The 22,813-nt window shown below is 48.3% G+C and overlaps 1 protein-coding gene across 2 annotated transcripts in view; it reads left to right on the top strand.

Moving 5' to 3' along the window:
* Nucleotides 1–22,813, top strand: part of ZMAT4 (zinc finger matrin-type 4) — a 72,501-nt gene that overhangs the window by 7,729 nt on the left and 41,959 nt on the right. For both annotated transcript variants that reach the window (XM_009277878.2, XM_009277797.2), the window contains exon 2: nucleotides 12,351–12,452. In XM_009277878.2, the coding sequence (XP_009276153.1) occupies nucleotides 12,351–12,452 (102 nt within the window). The remainder of the gene's footprint in view (nucleotides 1–12,350; nucleotides 12,453–22,813) is intronic.

Genomic DNA, 22,813 nt, shown 5'->3' with positions numbered 1-22,813 from the left:
CTTGACCTCTTTGCTTCTGGTAGGTGGTATAACTGAGGCATCTCTTCAGTCTTGCTCTTTTGGAGAAGTTTGCACCTTTTTAGAAGTTTTGGATCTGCCTGCACATGATGCAAAGGTATTTTCCCACCCCTACCAAAGCACAGAGTTTTTTTTTGGTTTTGCAGAATATACAAAAAGCATTTTTCAGCCTTTTTTCCTCTCTAGCCAGAAAGGAAGGCTGATGACCATGACTGAAGGATAACTTACAAACCCCACTTTGAAAACTGATGTGGTATGAAACACATTAACTTGTTTTAATGCCTTGCTGTTGCTTCTTGGTACCACAGGGGATGCCTAATAAATACTGTAGGAATGGGAGTCCCCAGACTGTGCAGAGAGAGGGAGACCTCTCCAAATCCTGGAGTCGGAGCCGATCTCTGAAAGGAGCAGCCACTGCCCAGCCTGGAGCGTGCCTGACTCCAGCCATTCTGCAACAGCAGTTTAATTTCTCACTGACGAAAATAGAATAGTTTGCATTTCTGGAGACCCTTTCACACGCAGAGCTGGAGTTCTACAACAGACATTGATGAACCATTTCTCATTGCTCATTTGTTGTTAAGGGAGAGAATAGTGTTGTGGTTTTCTTCCAGTGGGGAAAACGAAGCATGAATTATCCGAGTGGCTTGCTGAAATGCTCCCAAATACAAGGCGGGTCTGACATAAAACTTAAAAGTCCAGCATGCTTCTGCTTCATGTGGATGAGCATGGTAGATGCTCCTGCTTCTTACAGGAACACAAATGCAAACAAAAGAAGGATTGTTTTTTTTTTTTTTTAAATCACGGATGGGCAAATAAAAAGAAAAGGCTGTAGGAGGGATGTAAGTGTTTTATGTTTTACTTAAGATAAAGCTCCTTGTTGTTTGCTGTTGCACACAAAGCTAATTGCCAGATTACATGATAATGTGAAGAAGTTTAATGAAATCTGCTGATACCCTTTAGAGGATGTGGAATTTGGATGTGCAATTAAATTAGGCCAGGAGTTTAGCTGCGCCATGCTAACTAGGGGACTTAGATACAAACCATTTGCATTCCTGGTGTCTTGTTTCTAAATCATTTCATTGATTACAAAAAGCTCTACTGTAGCAGGGGAGCTGTAGCTGAAGGGAACAGAGTCCATTAATCGTTACAAGTAGGGAGGGTTCCTGGCCAGCACTGCTTGGCTGCCTTGGGGAGACCTGGACTCCTATAAATCCTCATCGGGTGGCACTAGGTGAGGCAGCTCCGGCTGGCAAATATCGGATGTGTTGCAGACGAGAGGGGAGAGGAGCTCAGCCCACCCGCAGGAGCTCAGATGACAGCGAGGATAACCAGGAGCATCTCTGCTCCTGCTGTCGCTAACTTCGTTAACCTTTGCTGGGCAGGGAGCTTTTAGTGCTGTCGGCAAGCAAGCAGTGATGTTAAACTGATTTGGGGTTAGTGTTGTTGAGGCTGAAGCTGGTTCTGGTAAGAGGTGCTTTAGCTTGGCCAGCTAGGCTGGCGTGTAGAATTTTATCAAGGAATCCAGTATTAAAATAATCCCCCATCAGTGATGGACAGATTTGTTCTCCAAAGGCTTCTTCTAAGCTCGTTGCCACCTTACATGGCTTTGCCTTTTGGGTTTCTGAGCTGAAGCTGATGGGGAATGACAAGCCCTGATTATGCAAAGTACCAAAGGCTATGAGCTGCAGGCACGGGATTCAGCTTGACTCGCTTCCTACTGTTTTGTACGTTATTAGGGAGCCACAGGAAAAAGTAGGTCCTGCTTATCCAAAAATAAATGTGGCATCCTGATTGTAATTGCAGAGAGAGGCTGCGCGGGAGCCGCTCTCCGGCTTCTCCCCTGCCTTGGCTCCTGCTGCGGCGCAGCCCTGGCACCGACCCACCGGGCAGGGACCGGGGCAGGGCAGCAGCAACCCCCTGACTTTCGGGGTGCCCACAGCCTGGCAGCGCAGACCGCGCTCCGGGGAGGCTCGGTAACTATTTATGCCTCTTTTTGTGAGAAACCACTGTTTCCATAGCAACCACGAGCATCACATGGTAACCCTGGCTCCGCAGCGTTGTGAGCCCTCAAGGTGCCTCGCTGCACCCCACGATCCTGGCCCGCGACGCCCCACACTGCCCTGGCACCTCGTGGGGTCCCTGGGGGGGTGCGGGTCCCCAGAGGGATGTGGGGTTCTTGGGGAGTGCAGGTCCTGGAGAGGCCAGGGCAGCATGGTGCTTGCGGCTGGGGGCACCGCGAGAGCTGCCAAAAATGCAGCCCCGGATGGTGGTGGTGGGGGGCGGGGAGAAGTGTGTTTTTTTGAGCTGCCAAAAATGAAGCCTCGGGTGGTGGTGGTGGGGGGCGGGGAGAAGTGTGGAGGGGGCACTGGTGGGAGGATTTGAAAGGGGAGGCGAGCAGGAGGAAAAGGAGCGGGTGCCAGGGCTGCGTGCCAGGCTGTGTCAGACCAGGCTTCCTTCCCAGGGTGGGGCTTGGCCAGGACTTAGTCGAGGGGAATCTGGTTCTGTCGGGAGGTGCCAGTAGCAGAGATGTCTCAGGCCAGGGTACCTGGTTTCTTGCCCATACCAGCTCTCTGCTCATCCCAGTATGAGCGAGTCCCTCCCCTCCGCCATCTGACTACATCAAGCTCTCCATCTCGGAGTGCAGCCTCTCCCGAGGCCTGCACGGGTCTGTTTTAACCTCTTCTTTCAGGAGCGTTTCTGGGCCGTCCCTGCTGCTAAGGGGCCGAGCTGTGCCAACTGGCCACGCTGGAGTGAGTGCCAGAGCCCCGTCCTTGAAGTGTGCAGGATGCAGAATTGATGCCCTGAGGCACGAAATGTGATTGCTCTTCATTCATTTCCCACAAACTCTAATAAAGCAGTCACAATCTCCTTTTTAAAATACATTTTTATTCAAGTCAGCACATGTTTGCAATTAAATCCTGCCACACGACGTAGTGTGAATAATTAGAACAATTCATGTGTATAACTGGATACACATATTTGTAGGGAAGGGATGGTGCCACTCTCAAAATTGCAGTGTAGCTCCCTTTAAACTTGGCAGCATCCTTCCTCCGTCACCCCCTGAGGCAATTTGTGGCACGGAGGGCTTGCTCTTTCCTTTGGTCTGTAAATCTCCGTGCCTGTAATTTCCTCGGTTTGCCCTTTGTTCCCACCTCAGACAGGCTGTAGGTCAAAAAGGCACGGGCTGGGTTTTACTGCCACGCATAAGCTTGCATCTCCACCGCCTGCTCCCGTGCCAAGCGCGTGCCGTGGCGTGGTGCTGCTTAGGGGATGTGGAGCACTGCGCACACCCTGAGCCTTAGCTTTGCTGCTTTTCTGCCTGGAAGGTATCATCCGTGCCTCGTGGCTTCCCTCTGGCCAGAGGGCACTGCTTTTCCTGACAAGTTCATCAGTTTTTTTCTTGCTTGGTTCTGCTATTTATAAACGGTACCTCGGTGACACCGGTGATGAGGTGAGGAGGTGGGAACATCTGGCAGCTCCCCCTGCTCACGAGTCTCAGGGGAATTCAGCGAGACATCCCTGGTGAGATCCTGATCCTGCGGCTGAATCCTGCGCAGAGGAGCATGCAACCAGTCCCTCTTTCCATGGGCCTGCTCTTGTGGTCCCGTGGGGTGTTTCTCACCCTCTGCGGGGAGCAGGGCAGTGCTCTCCCAATGCGGGGCAAGGAGCACCGACGCAGGTGCTCTCCCCTCCCGTGGCGTGGGAGCTGCGAGGCTCCTTTCAAAAACATCATCTCCATCCATTGAGAAGACACTGTTGCTGTCTTAAGTGTCCCTTTCCTAGTCCTGGCAAACATCGTGAAGTAGATCCTAGCAAAGGAGCAATTTGGCAGCTTACGCTGGGGGAAGTTGTGCAAAGTTGGGTGTTTGGGGTGCTTGGGTTGAGACTCTCCTCTGCACTGAGGCTCCGTCTCCTCTGTGTTGCTCTCCGCAGCCTCTCCTCTGTGTTTTGACACATGCAGCAGACACGTGCAGGACTTCTCCTGCTCCCCAGCTCATGCCACACACAATCTTGTTCTGATTTTCAAGGCTCCAATAAAGCGTGTCAAAATGCATCAAAGGCTGAATGCAGAAGTGAAGCAAATTGACTCTGGAGAGGGTTTCAGGAATGGAGGGAGTAGGGAGATGGCAGATAAACCCCAAACCAAAGAAGAATTGCAGGGAAGGCAAAGCGTGGCAGGGACGGCAGATGTGTAGCACAGCTGGAGGGACACGGAGCATCTTTGGTTTGGCAGGAAAACAGGAAAAACTGAAAATAGCACGCACATCTTCCGAGGATGTGGCTTGTAGTGAGCTCCTCGTGGGTAGGGACCTCACCAGCATCACCTCTGGGACGCAGGATTACCTGGGCTCTGTCACATCGCTCACTGGTGAGGGCTCTGTCCCACCTCCGCTGGGGCTGCAGAAGAGAGCAAGTGAATTCTGGTGCTGGTACAGGTGGAGGCTACAGATCCCCTGGCTGCAAAGTCAGCCTCTTGCACCAGGCTCAGGGTGGGCTGCACAGGGTCCCGTCGTCACTGTGGGATGGGGCATCCCATCCTGTCTGTTGCTTGATGTTCTTCCTTGGGGAAAGCTGGCAGTGCAGTGCTGCTCTGATGAGCTGCCCCGTCCCCTGCCCTTTTCTCTTGGTAGCTGGTGGTGCTGTCTGTGCTGGGAGCCTGTTGTGGTCTCCAGTGCCCAGAGCACTCCTTTCTCAAGATGATAAAAGCAGAAGGAGAATTGAACTCGTGGAACAGGCTCAACCATCCATCATGCTGATAGTGCTGGGAAATAAGGCACTTCAAAAGGCAGTATTTTGCATTTCTTCAGATGCCTTGTGGTAAGTGCAGTGACAGAGTTGCTGAAAGCACATTAATTATTAGTAAAGACTTTTTTTCTTTTTATTGCAAGACAAATTAAACAACAGAAGAAAACAGGAAGTGTTACATGAGATGTTAATCCATGGGAGAGTGACAGCAGCAAAAGCCACAAATAATTCATAACACGAAAATCAGGACATTTAATTTTTGGCTTGTTGTTTGCATTTGGCATTCATGCACATGCTCAGTTTCCACTTCTCTAGTGCTCCAATACGGAGGTTTCGGAAGCTGTTAATTCTGGGAAAGGTGATTAAGGCCCTTGAAAGTAAATTGGATAAGGGACCACAATTTTTTTTCTTTCCTCTTGACTGGAAGAAACAGAGTTGCTGAATTCAGTGCTTTATCGTATAGCACTCCTTGTCCTTGACTGTACAATAGGAAAAATGAACCTGTGCAGAAATTCCTGGTGCATCACCACAAGCAGGTGATCGAACGAGCACCTTGGTGGCAAGGCTCAGGACAAGCCTTGCATGGGGCAGCCCTGGCGCAGGGTGAAGCATGCTGGTGTCTGCCCAACACCATGGGTGGGCCAGACCGAGGGGCTGATGTGCCCCAAGGTCTCCGATATCCATTGGTTAAATGATGGTGCAAAGGCAGTTTTCTTGTATCAGCTGATGATCTCGGTGTGGCTGCTCTGGGTCCGTGCACACGTGGGAGTGAATTTGCCCCGGTGTCGTTGCAGGCAGGGAAGTAGGTCCGAGCTGTCTCGGGGAGAGCAACCCTGTGCAGAGGGTAGCTTGGGGGATGCTCCCCTAAACCTGGTAGCAGTGTTTGGGGGTGGGCGGGGGGGGGAAATTTGGCACTGAGAAGCAGTAATTTTAAAAATTTTTAAAGAAGTTCAATCAGAAAGGCAGAAATGTAGCTGGAAGCAACCAGTGGGAGGCATGGCCAGCGGGGACAGTGGGAAGTGGTTTCCTTCCCGCAGGTGCCGGCGCTTTTGACAGAGCGCAGCGAGGCAGTGCCCAGAGCAGGGCAGATGGGCTCGCCTCTCCTGCTTGCGTTTGGACATGTTGCACAGGTTATTGCCACCTTATGGTCTAAGTCCTCTAGATCTGTGGGGCCTCGGCTGGGTGAGGAAGAGGTTGGGTGTGCGGGTTAACATCTGGGTGTCGAAGAGGCTGGGTGTGCGGGTCTGCGGTCACAGCAGCCGAGTCAGCAACTTCTGGGATGTCTGCCTGTAACTTTTATCGTTGTACCTGAGGCATGTGTTGTAAACTTTAGACAACAGTTACCCAGGGACTTGGCTCTGATCTCAGGTTTAGATCCTTCATTTGCTGTCTCTATTTAACATGTCCCCTCCTGAGCCGTTGCTCTAAGTGCCGTGGGATCTGCTGGTGCGGGCGCTTGTGAGCAGCACAGGAGGAACGTTTGGAAAAGCTGCAAGCCGTCTGCTTCTGACAACAGGCTGGTTAGGCAAGGGATGGTGCTGCATTTTCAAACTCCCTACCCTGAAATGACATGAAGTTGTCTGCAGCTTCTCAGGGTTTTCGTGGTTTTCTGCTTATTGTTTTTGAAACACAGAAATAATTGATACTGAACAATACCAAGGCTAGTCTGCAAAGTGATATAGAAGGCAAAACTTGGAATTAGAAAAACTGTCTTGTTCGTGTTTGTCATGTACTCTGGAACTTTTGCTACCAGTCATGAATTTCCCGTTATTAAAAGAACTTCTTTTCCTATTCACTGAGCTTATTGCTCAATAAAAGGGGGCGATGAACTTAATAACAGGGGGTATACAACAATAAAAATAGAAGCGGCTTGCTGAGGGAAGATTGCCATAAAGGAGATTACAACAGTATTTATCAGAAACATGATGGGAAGTATTTGCTAGCAGTGACTGCAGATTGTGCTTCTGCTCCTGCCTTGTGAGTGAGGATCCCGAGGGCTGTTGCAACAGCAAAGTGCTGCTGCAAGTCACACCCATCCAGCTGGCACTCTAGACCTAAATGAGGTCCTGTAGCAGTTTTACTGTCCTGGCTGGGTCTGGATTGTAAAAGCATTTATTGCAGGGGCACTTCCATCAGTCTCCTTTGTGATAGGTCCATATTCGGTATGTGTCCGTGTCCGGTGGGATTCAGCTGGTGTAAAGCATATCCTTAACAAGGAATTTGGCTTTGAATATGTCTCTGATGTCAATATGTGGATTGCTGTCCTCTAAAATTTAATGCAACTTAGTTAGCATCTTTCTAGCAGTTGCCAAAAACTGGAGTCAGCCCCATCAAACTGATTTTCATTAAGCTGTTATAGTCACTGAAACTGCTGAGAAGAATCGTAGCCATATGGCACAAGGTATTTAAATGAAGTCTCTTATGGCACAGTTTGCCATTCCTGGAGATGCTGAGCTGACATGTGCAGAGGTTACTGATCTGAAGCGGGGAGGGGGGACGTCAACACTTGAGTGTCAGCACAAGAGGCAATAATAAACGCCACTGAAAGAATACAAAGTGGTCAGTGTTTGTGTTGGAGGCTCCACTGTTCATGTCCCCACCTGAGGAGGAGGAGACCAAGAGTTTTAGATATTTAGACCTTGGTGTGCAGACCAAGGGCTTCTGCTCAGCTGAACGGTTTGAGTCCAGCTGGCGAGGCTGCGAATTGCACATTAATTCTTCAACTCTCAGCAAGAAAAGCCTCTGAGAGCATGCAGGGAACATGTCCCTCCTTGTTCAGCATCTGTGGTTCTCCTTGAGCGTCTCGGAGGCACGTGGTGCTTTGCAGCCATGACGTGCTGGTGGTGGCGGTGTAGAAAAGCCCCCGCTTCCACTCTGCTTTTGGACAAAGGTAGGCTGTGTAGTGAGGATCAGCCAAAGGCTAGTCAATTCTAGGAGCTGTTAGGCACTTGTAGGCAGGGAGAGTCAGAGTGGAATTAAGTGATTAGAAATATATAAATATTAATTGCTTATGAACTCCCTTTATGACACTTGCAGGCGGAAGAAGTTAATAAATCACTGCTAGGATTGACCCACAAAACGATAATGCAGAATGTATCTGAGACAAGCAAAAGGGGGGGTGGAAAGGGAGCTTTTCTGGAGCAGGAGAAAGCACTGTTTTTAGGTCAGGTACCCACACAACAAAGCTGTTTTCTTTTTCTCAGGGCTTCGTGTCTAGAGTCTGCCTCTTGCTGCAGAGGGGAGCCCTTGCAGTTATGCATAGATGCCATCAGTAAGCCACCTGCGGTTGCCTTGCTGCAGTTACAGCATCTCTGTACCAATCCCTTTGTAGGAAGCAGAGAGGTCCCTTGTTTGGTTCATGCATTGTAACAGGGTCTCTGCACAGATCCCCAGGGAAATACCAGTCCTGGACCTTTCCTACGGTCTGCATGCAAGAGCAGCCGGTGGCACCCTGCGGACCGTGGCAGTGAGAGCGCCTGCTTTAAAACACATGGCATGGAGAGATGCGTGTTCATGCATTCATTTCACTGCATGTTACCTTGACATCCTTTTGAGGTACTGCTCTAGCATGTTATTTTAGAAAGGAAAATAGAAGAGTACAGAAAAAAATATATTTTACGAAAAGCAAAGGAACCGGCTAACAGCCACCAAACATAAAAGCTTTATTCAGAGCCAGCAGGTTGCACCAGCTGAGTTTAAAGTGTCAGTCCTCAGGAAAGGGGCTCTGGGAATTAAGGCTGTATGGGGGCTGTCCAGCAGCATAGAGACAAGTAGGAGGCTACTGAGAAGAGGAAGAGACTTTTGCTCTTCGCATTTATGTGGGACAGGTAAAAGTCTGTTTTCTCAAGTCAATAGCTGGTACTTGAGTTTAAACTTGTTCTCAGGCTGTCTAGGTTTTAGTGGCAGCTTTGCAAGGGTGACTTGTATAAATGGGTGCTGGTAGTGGGTTGCTTGTGTGGAAATCTTCCTTGCTAAGGTGAATCTATTATTTTTGTCAAACCCTTCATAATAATTTTTGCCCAAAGCTGTTATTGTTACCAGAGCTTTCTAATTATTTTAAGTAGCCAAGCTTACATATGCTTGAATCCTCTCTACAGTGTAGCCTAATATATTCATGCAAAAGCATGAAGGAGGTTTTGCTTCCATTTATTCTCCTGTTCCCCCTAATCCCCATCCCTCACTCCTCTGCCTTGCTGTCCTTTTCATCACTATTAAAAAGCAACGCATACAAAAACAAGCAGTGAAACCTTCTGCCAGGATTCTAAGTATGAGGAGGACACTCAGTTACATTTCTGCTCCCTGACAAGGGGACTCTGCTGTCCTGCAAGCTTTAGTGATCCTGGGCTTGCTGCGCTTCCCAGGGGCACGGAGAGCTTTCGGGGAACCATGATCTCCTGTGGCATCACTGCTCACTTGTGCATCCAGTGCTTGAAGCCAAGCAAAAAGACCTGGTCCCCGCACAACACCGGGGGGAGAAGGGTCACCCTGTCCTTCTGCCAGCGGTTCAACGAGAGTGCAGCAACTCAGACAACAGTTGGGACCCAACAAGCTGCTTGAGGACGTCAGAGCAACCTGGTGCCTGGCTGTCCTGCTGTGGAGAGTGGGGTGAAGGCAGCCAAGAGCTGCTCCTTGCTGAGATGTTCAAGTGACGGTCGGGCAGAGCAGCATGGTCCCGCTGGCGGGGAGGATGCACCCAGTTCTGGGAGTAGGGCAGGAGAATGGGAGTGAAGTAGCTGTTGCCCCAAGCCACAGCTACGGGGTTTGCTGTGTGGGTAAGGGAAAGGATGCGGCGAGAGACAGCTCTTCCTTCGGGAGATGTGCTGGTGGCACCGGGCACACGTGGCCGAACACTGGTCCCATGTGGATCAGGTCAGACCGTGTGCGGTGGTAGGAAAAGGCAGTTGCAGTAAAAAAGAGCCTGAGCTGAAGTGAGCAAGGGACTGAGTCAGCCCTTGGTGGGACCCTGCAGGTGCTGGCGTTTCAGTGAGTGCCACTTGTGCTCCCAAGTCAGAGCAGAGTCATTGCCAGGTGCCAGCGCTGGCAGAGAGCTGCCAAGTGACCTTAGCCAAGGGCCCGTGGCTGCCCCAAGTGGGATAGCGGCAGAGCTTGGGTGCTGCGGTCGAAGGGGACAAGCTGTGTCGCGGCGAGGATTTACTGTTCATTAAAACTCTTGCTTTCCGTGACCTTGTACAGCAGGGTGGGACCCGCTGGTACTCGAGTCACCTGCAGGGACAGCACACTGAGGATGCTCCTGTTGCGTGTAGTCTGTAACTGTGCTCTTGGTGCATTACTTGAGGGTCTGCTATTCCAGAGAGACTTTATTAGGTAACTTGCATAGTTATGCATGAATCATGCTGCATAACATTCACATTGTCAGCATAACTGTATTCACCTGTTGTGATGCATTACAACCTTGTGTAGTAACAATGGCATATAAAACCTAACAGGCAATAATGAGTCTAACAAAACCTGTACCTGTATCAGAAGTTACTGCTTAGAGAAAAGACATTAAATCCTGTTTCTGGGTAAGCCTGTTTAGCCCTTGCTGCTGTAAAGGGGGAACAGACAGCTCCATTCGTATGCACATATGTTAGAGGCAGAATAGACTTGGTATCTGTTATCAGAGCATGAAGGGCTAAGCTAATACTGAGCAGCTTTTGATTTACTCTGATTTTTGCAATGAGAGTTTATACTGTGAACGTTGCAGACTGCATGCAAATGAGGGCAATATTACCTGCCTCTGTCTTGGTTGCTGGATTGAAGTTTAATGAGATTTTTTGGTTTGCCTTGTGTCAATCTGTTGTATTTAAGTGAGATTTCTTCCCTCCGCTTTATTTTGCCTTTGATGCAATTTTGCAACACTTGTACTCCTAAAAGGGTCTTTTGGTGTCTTTGAAAGTTTCTCAATGCAATGTTTCTCTAGACAGAGTAAATGAAGATTAAACCTAGGCAGATAGCAAGAGAAAACAAGCAAGTGTCTTTGCAGAGTCAGAGAGCAAGGGCACCAGCAGAGGAGCTCTGAGAGTTGTGTCTTTTGTCTGGTAGACCACAAACACCCGAATAAACCTTTTCTTGGAGCTGGGGGCAAGTTGGTCTTTCCAGGCTGGGAGCCTCTGGTGTTGACTCAGCTGCTTGTTTTTATAAAATGTGCAGGGATCTTAATACTTGTGGGTCTGCAATACATTTGGGGATTTGGTGCAACCACCTCCAGCTCAGCAGCTCTTGCTGCAGGCTGGCAGGCAAACGTGCACAGAAAGCCTCGTTCCACGAGCCCAAGGGAACAGGCATGGTTGGCCCAGGATGGCATCCAGGGAGGTCTGGGACGTCCCCAGCCCAGAGGCAGAGCGAGCGCTGCCCCAAGCTTCGCTGCACAGCCCAGCAACGACAGGTCTTTCTCCACCTGATTGTTTTTCTGCTAATGAGATCTCGTAACTTGTTCATTTCCTTTTTGTTTTTCTTCCCAATCGGTGGAATAAACTCTGTAAAAACTGTATTATCAGTCTTCATTATGCCCAGGTTTGTTATGATTGTGAGTTAATAGACTTTATCTTGGCATTAGTCAGAAGGCATCGGCCTCTATTTCCCTCTTGAATTGCATGGGGTTTTTTTGTTTTTAAATATCCTGTTGGTGAGGCTACTTCTGGTGTTTCTGGCTCTGCCTGGGTTCAGTCTTTTATAAACCTCAACCTTCCTGATATGCACCTTGGTTATCAGTTCAGAGTTGGATACCTGCAATTGCTTGCATAACGAGGAAGGTGTGAAGAGAGAACTAAGGTATTCTTGTGAACCAGATCACTCAGTGAGCTGTTTTTGTAAGTGCAGGTGTCCTCGTTGGAAGTTGTGGGGAATGCACAAATATTTAAACAGCTGCTTGAGAACAGCACAGCCCAGTAAATCACCCAAGCAATTTCCTTCCATGTCTAAATTGAGAAATATAGCAGAGCACCCTTCCAGCTTAAAAACACCTTCCTCCGGGTTGTAATGATGTTTGCGTTTTATAGAAAACTCTTTATCAGCTCTTTTGTATTGTATAACAAATGGTTAAGCGTGTTTTGAGCCATGAGTGATATATGCTATAGCTGGTTATGTACATGGTATTTCTAGATATGAAAGGTGATAGAGAAGAACAGCCATTTACAGCTGTAACTCACACATGAAATACAATTGCAGAGCAGCACAGGAATCTGTGCTGTGTCTGTGGCCGAGGGTGTTCAGCGGGTCGGGTGCTCCTTGGGCACAGGTGTGTGTCCGGCTGCTCTCACCCGCGGGTGGGGATGTGGGACCAGGGAAAATGCCGCTGGTCTCCAGCAGTGCCTGGTAGCTGTTGCACGCGAGGACCGAACACTTGGCACAACCTGGTTGTGCATAAACCCGGGGACTCTGAATTGTAGATGTTGGGGATGTGAGGGGGACCGTATGTGTTTCACATTTGCAGGTTTATAAAGTTGGTTTCGTTCCCTCGTAGTGACAAGAACCGCTCGACTCAAGCATTGCTTTGCCGTGTCTCTGTAGGGACCCTCATCAAACATGTCCTGTTCTGCCTGCCTTTTGTAACTGATTCTGTTTGTCGTCTCTGCCATGAACAGATGAAATCGTCCGACATCGACCAGGAATTATTCACTGAAAGTTACTGCAAAGTGTGCAGCGCTCAGCTAATATCCGAGTCCCAGCGCGTGGCCCATTACGAGGTAGGATGCTCTTTGGTAACTGCTCTGTCCGTTTGTAACTCCTCTGTCGCTGCCTCTTCCAGCTGCATGTTTTACAGGGTGGCATCAGCTACTGCATTCCCAGCGAGTAGCTACATCAGCATTTAAACTTCCTCTCTGAAAACTCAAGATTCAGAAAACTATTTTTGCTGGTGGCGTCTTATTCTGTAACTGATGTCACTGCAATGTTGTCTGCTGCATGTCTGTTTTTTTCTTCTGTCTAAATTTGCAAAGTCAGGCTGCAATTTGAACATGACTGAAAGCTAGTTTTCGAAGAAACGTAGTTAGCAAGGAGATCAATTAAGAGTTCAGCAAAATGAGCTCAAGTTTTTATATTAAATGTGTTGCACTATGCTTTGCTGAGTAGGCATCACTGATTGTGCAGAGAATAGATTAGTATTTGTGAATGTATTTAAGCACTTAAGAGGTAGGCAAGCAATAAAAAATTAGAAAGGATATATTATTAGAGACATGTTAGAACAGCAATTAACAGCACTGCATATCTTCAAAACAAAATTAAATAAATTCCTATTAAACAAGGGAGGAAATTACTGAGGGATAAGCTGCTGTGAAATCCTTCAAGAAAGGAAACCCGCTGCCTGTCCGTGTCTTGGCACCTGTTCCCTGAGACGTGGGAAACATGCATCGAGCAGTTCTGCAGCAGCGTGGCGTAAATCCTTGTTGCGGTGAGGGGCTGTCTCAGTGTTAACCCAACAGGAGAACAGAAATTTTCTCATTCATGTTCAGATGAAGAGAAGGGTGCAGGATCACTTTGTGTGATGGTTGTGCACAAGAGATTAGAGCACAGTCGGTCACCCTTTGCATGGTATTAATTGTGCAGGGAGCAGAGGACTGTCTTCCCCTGGTGATACCTGGCTGTGCGGTCAGTGCTGTGTGGAGGAAGGATGTGTGATACGGTCCAGTGTCTCCTGGACGACTCCAGGAGAAGTGATGAATGTGGAGACCCTGGGGATGAGGGACTTCTGCACTCATGGGGGCTGCATGACTTAGCTGTGTTTTGCCCCTGCTTTTGAATACACTAAGACTATCGGTGTCTGCAGTATTTCAACAAAATCAAAATCTGTGCTAAGAGGCCTGGAAGATGAAGTTTCCCCAAACTTTTGCTCTGATTCAAGTGTTTAGCAGTGGATATACAGGGGAGACATTTGTCTCAGTGTGGCCAGTGGAGACATACAAGAAGCTTAATCAATGTACGATATCCAAGGATGCTGTGCTGCATTAATAAACAATGTGAACAGTAACGCACATTTACTTGTAAGGCACTTTACATGTCTGTTTCGGTGAATTTCTGAAGACATCTCCTGTAAACGCTCCTCTGGCTGCCCTTGGTGTGCAGCAGAGATCCCTGGCAGCTGCTGTGAAGTCTAAGGTTGCGGTTTTAGGGGCACCTTCCAGATCTTGATAATGGGCGATGCGGATGCCAAATTTTGTCTACAGGAGGCAGAAGCATTGCCACAGAAACAGGAGTAGCTACTGGTGAGCAATGGGGGGTACTCAGCCAATCTCTTTTCTTCTGCACCTGTAATTGTAGGTATGAGCTGAACCATTAATTCATAGCAGATGTTTTTGAAGTTTGGAAAACAACATGGTTTTCTGTTGTATATTTCTAGTGCGAGGTGTTGTGCTCATTTGTCATCCCCTGTGAAATCCCAGCAGACGCTGTAGACATTTGGCACAATAATGTCATTACCTAATCTTGCCTGCTGGGATGCATAACACAAAGCAGAGGGATGGAGAGAGCGAGCCGGGCAGGGGGACTGGCCCAGCCCTTGCTGGGGGTCTCCTCTGGTGTCCCCAGAGGCTGAAGGTGCCTCTGCCCTGCAGCTGTGCCATGCTTTGCCGTGTCCCTGCAGTAGCCCCTGCTCTCGACAGGGAGGCTTGGCACTTTGGAGTGTCTGTTCTGGTCACCGCTCTGGAGCATAACACAAATTCTCCTTGTACCCTGGTCCCAAGAAACCTGCAGACACAGTGAGAGGGCTGAAAATCTGCCCCGAGGTTTTATGGGGAAGGTGGTGCTGGGTGGCAGGCATGCCCACGAGGAGCTCTCACTGGGCGCAGCAGAGCTGTACCCTGGATGTTTTCCTCCACGTGGCCGATGCACGAAGCCTTTGGGCTGCTGGCAGCTTGGTGCAGCATCGAGCCTTGCGGGGGAGGTTCCTGAGTCCATGTGCTTTGACTGCAGACGTGAACGGAAAACCACTCTGCAGCGCTCCTGGCTCTTTCCCGATGTGAGCTGGACGGGGTTTCGAGAGACCTGAGCAAATAATTTGTAGTGAGTCACTTGTTAGGTGAACTTGGCCTCTCTTTCTAGTCAGACATCGGACAAGCAGTATGTGATTTCCCCATGTACATTAATAATGGAAAATTATTGGAGAGTAATTTCTGCAAATAATTCTTGCTCTGATGCTGTTTCAAAAAGAGTTTGGTCTGAGCATCTGCCCCGCGAACGGAGAAGGCTGTTCTTTCTGCCAGGCAGCTGCTCATAAGGTGTTTCTCTTCCCTGGCCAGATGAGCAGTTCAAATCTGTGGTCAAAATATTCACTTTTATAACATCAGGATTCGCAACATGACTGTTCTTGTACAAAACGGTGGTGTTGAATGTACCTGAGCTCCATCCTGCCCGGCCCCGCCAGCCCTTGCTGCAAGCCGATTAGTTAATAGCAGGAATGTAAAATTCACTGTTTCTTCCTAATTAAAAAGTAGCTAGTCACAATTTTCACCACCTCCCCCCCTTTCTTTTAAAAAGTACTCTATGGTCAAAACTGATTGTTTTCATAGGGAAAATACCAACTTCAGAAGACTGAATTTTCTGCAAATACATTTTTATTTAATCTTCTAAAGTTGCTTTGTTTCAGCTTTTTGATTGGAGAAAAAATACTGTCAATATCAAAGCACACAATAAGAACACAATGTAAATGAACTTTTTGCACAGAGCAAAACTTTTCATTCTGAATTGACTTGAACTTTATGGGGAAAAGTGAAACTGCAAAATAGAAATTCCATACTGGTGTGGTGCATGCAGATTAGTCAAAATAGTTCAGCATTTCCACTCAGCTCAGTGTGCTCGCTGGTGTCGGGAGAGCTGCGTGGGGAAACTTCTTGCGCAGCCTGGATCGCCCCGTGCTCCTGAGCATTCGTTTCCTTTGGTTTTCTGAAGGAGGGACCAGCCGATGGGGAGCCCCTGGGGCTGGGGCCAGTGCCCACAGGCACTGGTGGACCTCGGTGTTGATGCAGCCTGGGTGGCTGCTGGGGCTTTGGGGCTCTGCCTGCACCAAGGAGCAGTGCAAAGGGGTGCAAGCTGTGCGGAGCAAGCTGAGCAGTGCGCTGAACACACTGAGCCTCACACTTGCAAGCTGGTGAAGGTACCTGCAGAAGACTGGACTGGAAACCAGCAATCTCAAGCTCCCAGACTGTGCTGGTAATGCATCTTCCTCTGTGGCTCGGTTTGTTTTGGTCAGTAATGCCCTTACCCTTACTGAGCCAGAGCTTAGAGAGAAAGGGAATTTATCTGCTGCCTTTCTAGCACAGCCGAATAAGATCTGCAGCCTTTGTGCCAGGCACTGAAATCTTGGCTCCTTTGTGCATGCAAAATAAGACATTTCTCTGTAAGAAAATAGAGGGGAAACAGCGTATGAAAGGGGGATGTTTTTATCTTGCCAAACAGGAATAGTCAGTTCCAATCGCAGTCTCATCTCCTTCTCCAAATCATCAACCAATAACTCTTCTTTTCTTCTGTACTACTTTGCCAGGAATAAAAAATAATTTGATGTCAGTTGTGCAATATTAAGTGGTATTATTTCCAAGGGCAAGTGTAGTGGAAAAATGACAGAAGGATCAGAGTATTTGCAGCATATTTTTGCTTCAAACTTGACATACAGCAAAATACTGCCCTTATTTTATGTGCTTTGTGCAACTCTGTCTATGGCTTTGTCTGATATGTCTGCTGCGCCTTTGCTCTCCTTTCCATCCCTGTGAAACTGCCAGGTACTGCTCTCCTGTCCAGGGTTCACCTTAGGGCAGAGCTGATCTGAGTAGCTGGCCTTGGGATATTGACTCATAATGAAGTTGCAGGTGCCCAAATGAGAAAATGTCTTAACAAGTTCTCTGCATACTGTGATGCTGAGTATCACAGGAGGTTGCTTTAAAGATATTGGTTAGCTTCCATGCAGCGGAAAGAAAGAGATGAGATGGATCTTACTGGTTGTTGTCAATGCCCAAAAGATCGTGCGTTTGAATATTTTAATTCTTAAAGTAAATTAATATCTTAATTTGTCCCCTGAAGTATCAGAAAACTCCCTTCCTATTTCTGCTACTGGAATAAAGCATCCAAATATGGATGCCTGATAAAATCCCTGCTAGGTAGTAGCTCACTGTGCTGCCGTGATGTGCCAAGCATTCATCATGTGCATTGGCTCTCCCTTTCCCCCCACGGGAAGAACAAAGATGAAGCGGGATGACTGATTAGATAAAGAATCACAAAAAAGGGCAGAAGGATGCAATACGCTCCAGGCGATTGCTGGCTGCATCAGGCAGGTGGTGGACAAATGCGCGGTGCTGTCTGGAGGAAGGAAGGGTATTTTAAGCCGCCTCTCTTGCTCGCTTGCCTGCTGTCAGGTGTGTGTGGATGACTGGCAGACCCCTTACAGACAGGACGCTTGATCTGTGCGAGGTTGGGACCAGCCTCCTCCTGATGCTCTTTAATTGACGCCAGCATCGGCAGCTCCTGCAGCATTCGTGGAGCAGAGGGATGCCTGGGCTGTGCCACGGCAGCTCCTTCCTCAGCCACCTCCTCCTGGTGCCATGGGTGGCAGGGAAGGTGGGGAGGGTTGGGTGCATAGCGAGGAGCAAGTCTGCTGGCGCCCTCCTCCTGGGGCACCTTCTGCGCTGGCCACAGAGACGGGGAGCATCTCTGACATCAACCTTTTTTGCTCTGCTTTGATGGCACAGACAGTGTGTGTCTTTCAAGCACAACTTTGAAATGAAGGGATTGATTTTTTTTTGTTTTGTTTTTAAATGACATTTGTGGGTGGGAAAACCAGAAGGCAGCTACCCGGCGTCTGCACCTTCGCACAGAGCCCATTCTGGGGAGATGGGAGAGCCTGTCAAAAGGCTGGGATTCAGAGCACACGGTTTGTGCTACAGCAGCTCTATCTTGCATCAGGCTCCTGTGACTTTTATCAACAAATCATCACTATTCAAATGCTATTCAACCCTCAGAGTTATTGCAAAGAAATAACTGAGGCTGCTGCCCTGTGATCAGAAGCTCTTGCAGTTGTGTGGCCGCTTTACCAGCTGCTTAATACTCAGCAATGGCTGCTGCCCTCTGCAAGGGGAAGAGTGTAGGAGGAATCAGAGAGGGTCAGAGGGCACCAGTGATTTGGGAAGTGGCCGGTGCCACAGAGCTTACTAAACAGGAGGAGAAGAAAAATAAAAGGTACTGTACTTGCTGCAATGCAATTGAAAGTCTGTGCCCCAGAGATGAGTTTTTCCTTTTCTGTATTTGTGCATCTCACCCTCCTCTGGAGTGGGAAGCCTCTTTGCTGCTGTATACTCTCTAGAGCATCTGTAATTTAACACTTCCTTCCAGCTCTGTCTTTGAGAGAGGTTGTATTAGTCCCTTTGGTGAGCTGCTCCGTAAATTTAAAAAGCTAAGCTTTCTTAGTTAGCTCCAAGTCCTCATCTCTATATAGAAGTGTTCACAGCCATTAGGAAGATGTTACAATTTATTTTCAAGTTTCTCCTTGAAAATCCTGCAGGAAAATTACCAAATATGCAAAGTTGCTCTCAGTTTCCACCCTGAGCTGCATATTCATCACCACATTTGCTCCTTGAGCTGCTATAACACTTTTCTCCATTGTAATCTTTATTGCTTCAGGTGTTCAGATGGCACTTTGCTTTTTCATTTAAAATGAAGAAATACGCCGGGTCTGTAGGAAGAGAAGCCCAGGAAGGTGTCGTGCAAATGTTGGTTCACCTTGTGAGATGAAGAAATGATGCTTAAATGCTTGTGGTGGAGCTTGAGAGGCAGGGGGAGGGCAGAGGCAAAGTGTATTAAAATTCAAATGCAGAGGAAACTAGGGAGAACAAATAAAGTGCCGTGCCCTTTGGCTCGTCTCTGGAGCCAGGTGCTTTCTGGAATTTCTCACCCTGTCTCCGGAGCAAAGCGGGCGAGCAGTATTGACAGCCTCATCAATACTCCTTGTCTGCGCGGGGCTGGAGTGGTGCTCGGGTTAATCTGCTTCCAGTTGGGCTGTCCTTCTCTGGGAAACTGCATAAAATGATGGCTTGTCTGAAGGAATAATAAACATTGTTTACTATTGGCACATTAGTGCCTTAAGGATCAAGATGTGTGTGCTCAGAAAGGCAATCCTGTGTCTGAAATATTAATGCAGTGGAAGAGCATATACTCTATTTAACAAAATAAATGCTGCACTAGAACACAAGGAGCTGGAATATTCTGTGTCTGGTGCCAGCTCCCCACACGAGATGCTGCAGGCATTTCCAGGATGGAGGAGCGGAAAGGACGTGCTTCAGCTGGAAATAAAGAATATGCAGGGCGCTCGTGTGTCAGGGAGTTTGCTGATGTTAGTTGTGTATTATCGAAGGGAATGCTAATGTTTGCTAGCAATGCCCTCTCGTATGTTCTGCCGTTGCTGCTACTTACCTGCCAAATTTTGGCTTGCTTGATTGAGAGTAACCTGTAAATACTTCAGAGGATGGAGGAGGAGGGGACGTACTACCTGTTGTTCCTATGTCCTTCCCCAGAGCTGCTGAGAATCTGCTCTGCTGTGGTGTATGCATGCTATATAGTTTTTAGTGGCTGCTCAAACGTTACTGTTATGCTGCAGATTGTGCTGGTGTTTGGTAGGAGAACCTTGGCTTGGGGAGAAAAAAAAATCGGGCTAAAGAAAGCTTTTTTGTGGTTTGGTTGCAAAGGTGATGAAGGTACTGTTCTGGTTTTTGTATGTGCACATACAGACCTTCTGCAGATTGCTGTGGTACCCAGTTCATGTAGTGCTGTCTAACAGCAGCAATTAAAATATGTTGAGGTAAACATGGCCACGCATTGTGTATGAAAGAGACACGTGGATGTCAGTGGTTTACGGTGAGGTGCTCGTGCTGCCTCTTCCCTTTTCTGCATACAGTAAGTACATACTCACCAGGGCAGTATTAGCTGCTGGATCACAGTGTGCTTCAAGAAACCAATGTAGATTAAATGGTACTTTTCAAGGCTCAGTGTTACTACTCTGTTGTCAATGTTAATGGCTAAACATTATTTTTAATGCACTCCCAGTGTCAACATCTATTGCTAAATAGCAGCAAGAGCAGAGCAGATAAAGCCCTCTCGTACAGCTCCCTTCCAAGGTACCTCTGTGCAGAATCTCATTTCTGGCTAAAAATAGCTGAAGTTTAAAGGTACTTTCAGAGCAGTGGTAAAATCCACCAGGGATGAGACCCTGAGGTCAGCAGTAATGGAGAGGCACAAGGGATGTCACATTAAGCCTACGTGGAATGAAAGCGATGACATGTTGCTCTGTTGCCCAAGGGAGGCCCGCCCTGGCCGAGCTCTCCTGAGGAGAAGTCCCTGCAGCTCTCGCTTTCCCACGGCAGCCTCTTTCTGCTCCCAGTGCATAGGAGGGCACCTGTTTGTTCCAGGTATTCACTCTTGCTTTTCTTTAATATTTTAAACTTGCAACCCGTGTTTGGATTTGGGTTCCAGGTATTTGAAAGCAGAGTCTATAGTTATCGTTGTGTGTTGTGACAAAACCCACCCATGCACTGCGCTGGGGCTGAGTGGGCTCTCAGAAGTGACTGGCACTGACACACTTTAAAAGTGATTTGTTTCAGACACGTAAAGATAGCATGGGAACAAGGGCAGTGCTGCCGGTGCATGCTGCTCTGTAGAGTGCGGTGCTGGGTGACCTTGTGTGTGGAGGAGACGTTATGTTTGTGTTAACTCTTCTGTTTCCTACTTGATAGCAGGATGATAGTTCTGTACCAGCAGTGAAGTTCATCCACACCTCAAGCATTGGTACCCAACGGCAGAGTGGCCTGAGCTGAGAAACCTGAGCTGCAGCTGCTTGACATCAGTTGGCTGTGGGCAAACAGCAAGTGTTTAGCTTGTTGAGCAAAGCACGTTTCGGAGGTTCCCGCCCCACTCGCTCCGTCCCCTGCATCCCCTTTCCCTTGGCACGTTCACAGGGAGGTGCACTGCCTGGAAAAAAATCCCTAAACACCAATGGAAAAGTAAATTCACAGTTGCATTAGCTTAGGTGTAAGATCTGCCCGCAGAAGAAATGCGAGGACATGAAGTGAGAAGGGATTTTCAGTGCATTTGGGGAGGAGCAGAAGCCTGCGGCGATCCCGGGTGCTGGGAGGCAGGTCTGCAGGGCACCGGCAGCCTGCGAGCTGGGTGTTGAGCCCTGCTGCTGGTGCCACGCTGCTCCGGCAAGAGACTGTAAAGAGAGTTATTCTCCTCTCCATAGGGTACGCTGCGGTGTGTAGGACAAGAGATACTTTGACTACAGTCAAAATCAATATAGGAAGTGGTAAAATTAAAGGTCACATACCTGAAATGGTGATTCCCGAGACAGAAAATTCATGCCTTGCTGTTCTGGAGGTCTGCAGGTATCTATCGCGCAGGGAGCTGCAGAGCTGATCCTGGATCCATCTGGATCAGCAGCTGTGAGGGGGCAGGGCTGGGTCCCGGGGGTGGTATTCCAGCTGTAGGTACCCATGGTACCAACCCATGCAGGGTACCAGTGCCATCCACCTGATCTGCCTGTGTGATGGGGACTGCACCAAGGGGAAAAAAACAAAGGTGGTATTTTCTTTTCCGTTGAACAAGTGCAGTTGAGAAACCCTTTTCTCAAGGGGCCCCTTGGGCTGGCGGTGTGAGCCCCCTCTGGCTCTTTGCAGCTTTAGTATTTCAAGTGCAGCAAGGAGGGAGGTAGATGGGGAAAGGGTGTTTCTGAGGTCTCCTGGAGGAAACACGTTTCATGTGGCCATGGGAGCTCTGAGCTCATGCTGGAAAGAAGGATCTGGCGGGTAAGATTTTTCTCTTATGAAGGTGAGTGAAGCAACAACAATGTTGATTATAATTAAAGTTTTGAGGCTTGGACTGGACGCTTTGACCCCATGTGATTGCAGAGCGGTGGACACGGCAGCCCCCCTTAACCCCCTGTGAGTCGCTGCCTTTGGGTGCAGCAGGTCGCTGCTACTTGTTTTACTTGGAGCTTCTGAAGTCTTGTTTTTGCATTTTTAAAATTGCAGTGATCAAGATTTGGGAGAAGCTGCTGGAGCCTGTGAACTGCTCCCAGCCACGTACACCTGTCTTGTGAGGCTGTCTGTGTCCCTGGTGAGGGGATGCATGTTCAGGGTCAGTTTGGCGAGCAGGGATAAATGATCATGGATTTAGAGGAAATGAAATGAGTTGCTTGGCTGAATAGATCATCAGTAATTGCCTTTATGTGTAAGCAAATCAATGTCCAAACTGGTAATATGTCTACCTGTTGCTTTGAAGAAGCCAGTTTCATGGGGTGAAAATTCAGCTGTGTGCAATTGGGAATTACGGACACGTATCTGTGTGCCCAGAAAGTCACAAGCATGAGTAGACGCTTTTTAAAAAATTAACTCACGGAGGAAAAAGGGGAAGTGGATAGAAATGACCATAAATTATAAATGAGGCTTTGCAAAAATTACAAAGGGGGAAAAGGACATTGGCACCCAGCAGCGTCTGGAATAACAGACGGGAGTTTGTCTCTGCAGCGAACAACGGGGATCTTGACAATAGTGTTTGCTGGTCGTGTAGGTAGAAGAGGCAAAAAAGGGAAGGCGTTTGCTGAAAATACTTCTGTCTTCTATTTAAAAAAAAGCAGAGGATGTTGTTATATCACAGAATGAGGAATAAATTGGTTCTGTTCCAGTAGAAATTTGGAAGTTTGTTAGGCAGTGATTATGAAATCTAGAATGTTGGTTTTTTGAGTCAGCAGGTCCAGTAATTTGCAAGCAAGTGCTTGAAAAGAGCTGGCCACGTGCTCTGCATCGTCACTGCTGATCCTTCATGGGACTTGGAAAGTGGAGGAAGGCGAGCGTGGAGCCAGGCACGGCAGCACTGCAGGATGACCGTGGGGAGCGGAGCCCTCCCAGCTTGGCATGGCTCCTGAGCAAAACAGGCCCTGGAAAGGGACTCAAGTATGTAGCTTCAGGAGGACAATGTAATTGGTATTCTGCATGAGGTTTAGAGAACTGGGTCTGGCCAAAATAACTTTATCTCTTTTGATGAGATTACAAGTAGGGCCAATACAGATAATAAAGTTGGT

The sequence above is a fragment of the Aptenodytes forsteri genome, unplaced genomic scaffold, assembly GCF_000699145.1.
Source record: "Aptenodytes forsteri isolate BGI_AS27 unplaced genomic scaffold, ASM69914v1 Scaffold298, whole genome shotgun sequence".
Taxonomy (NCBI): domain Eukaryota; kingdom Metazoa; phylum Chordata; class Aves; order Sphenisciformes; family Spheniscidae; genus Aptenodytes; species Aptenodytes forsteri.
This window is presented reverse-complemented; position numbering and strand designations above follow the sequence as displayed.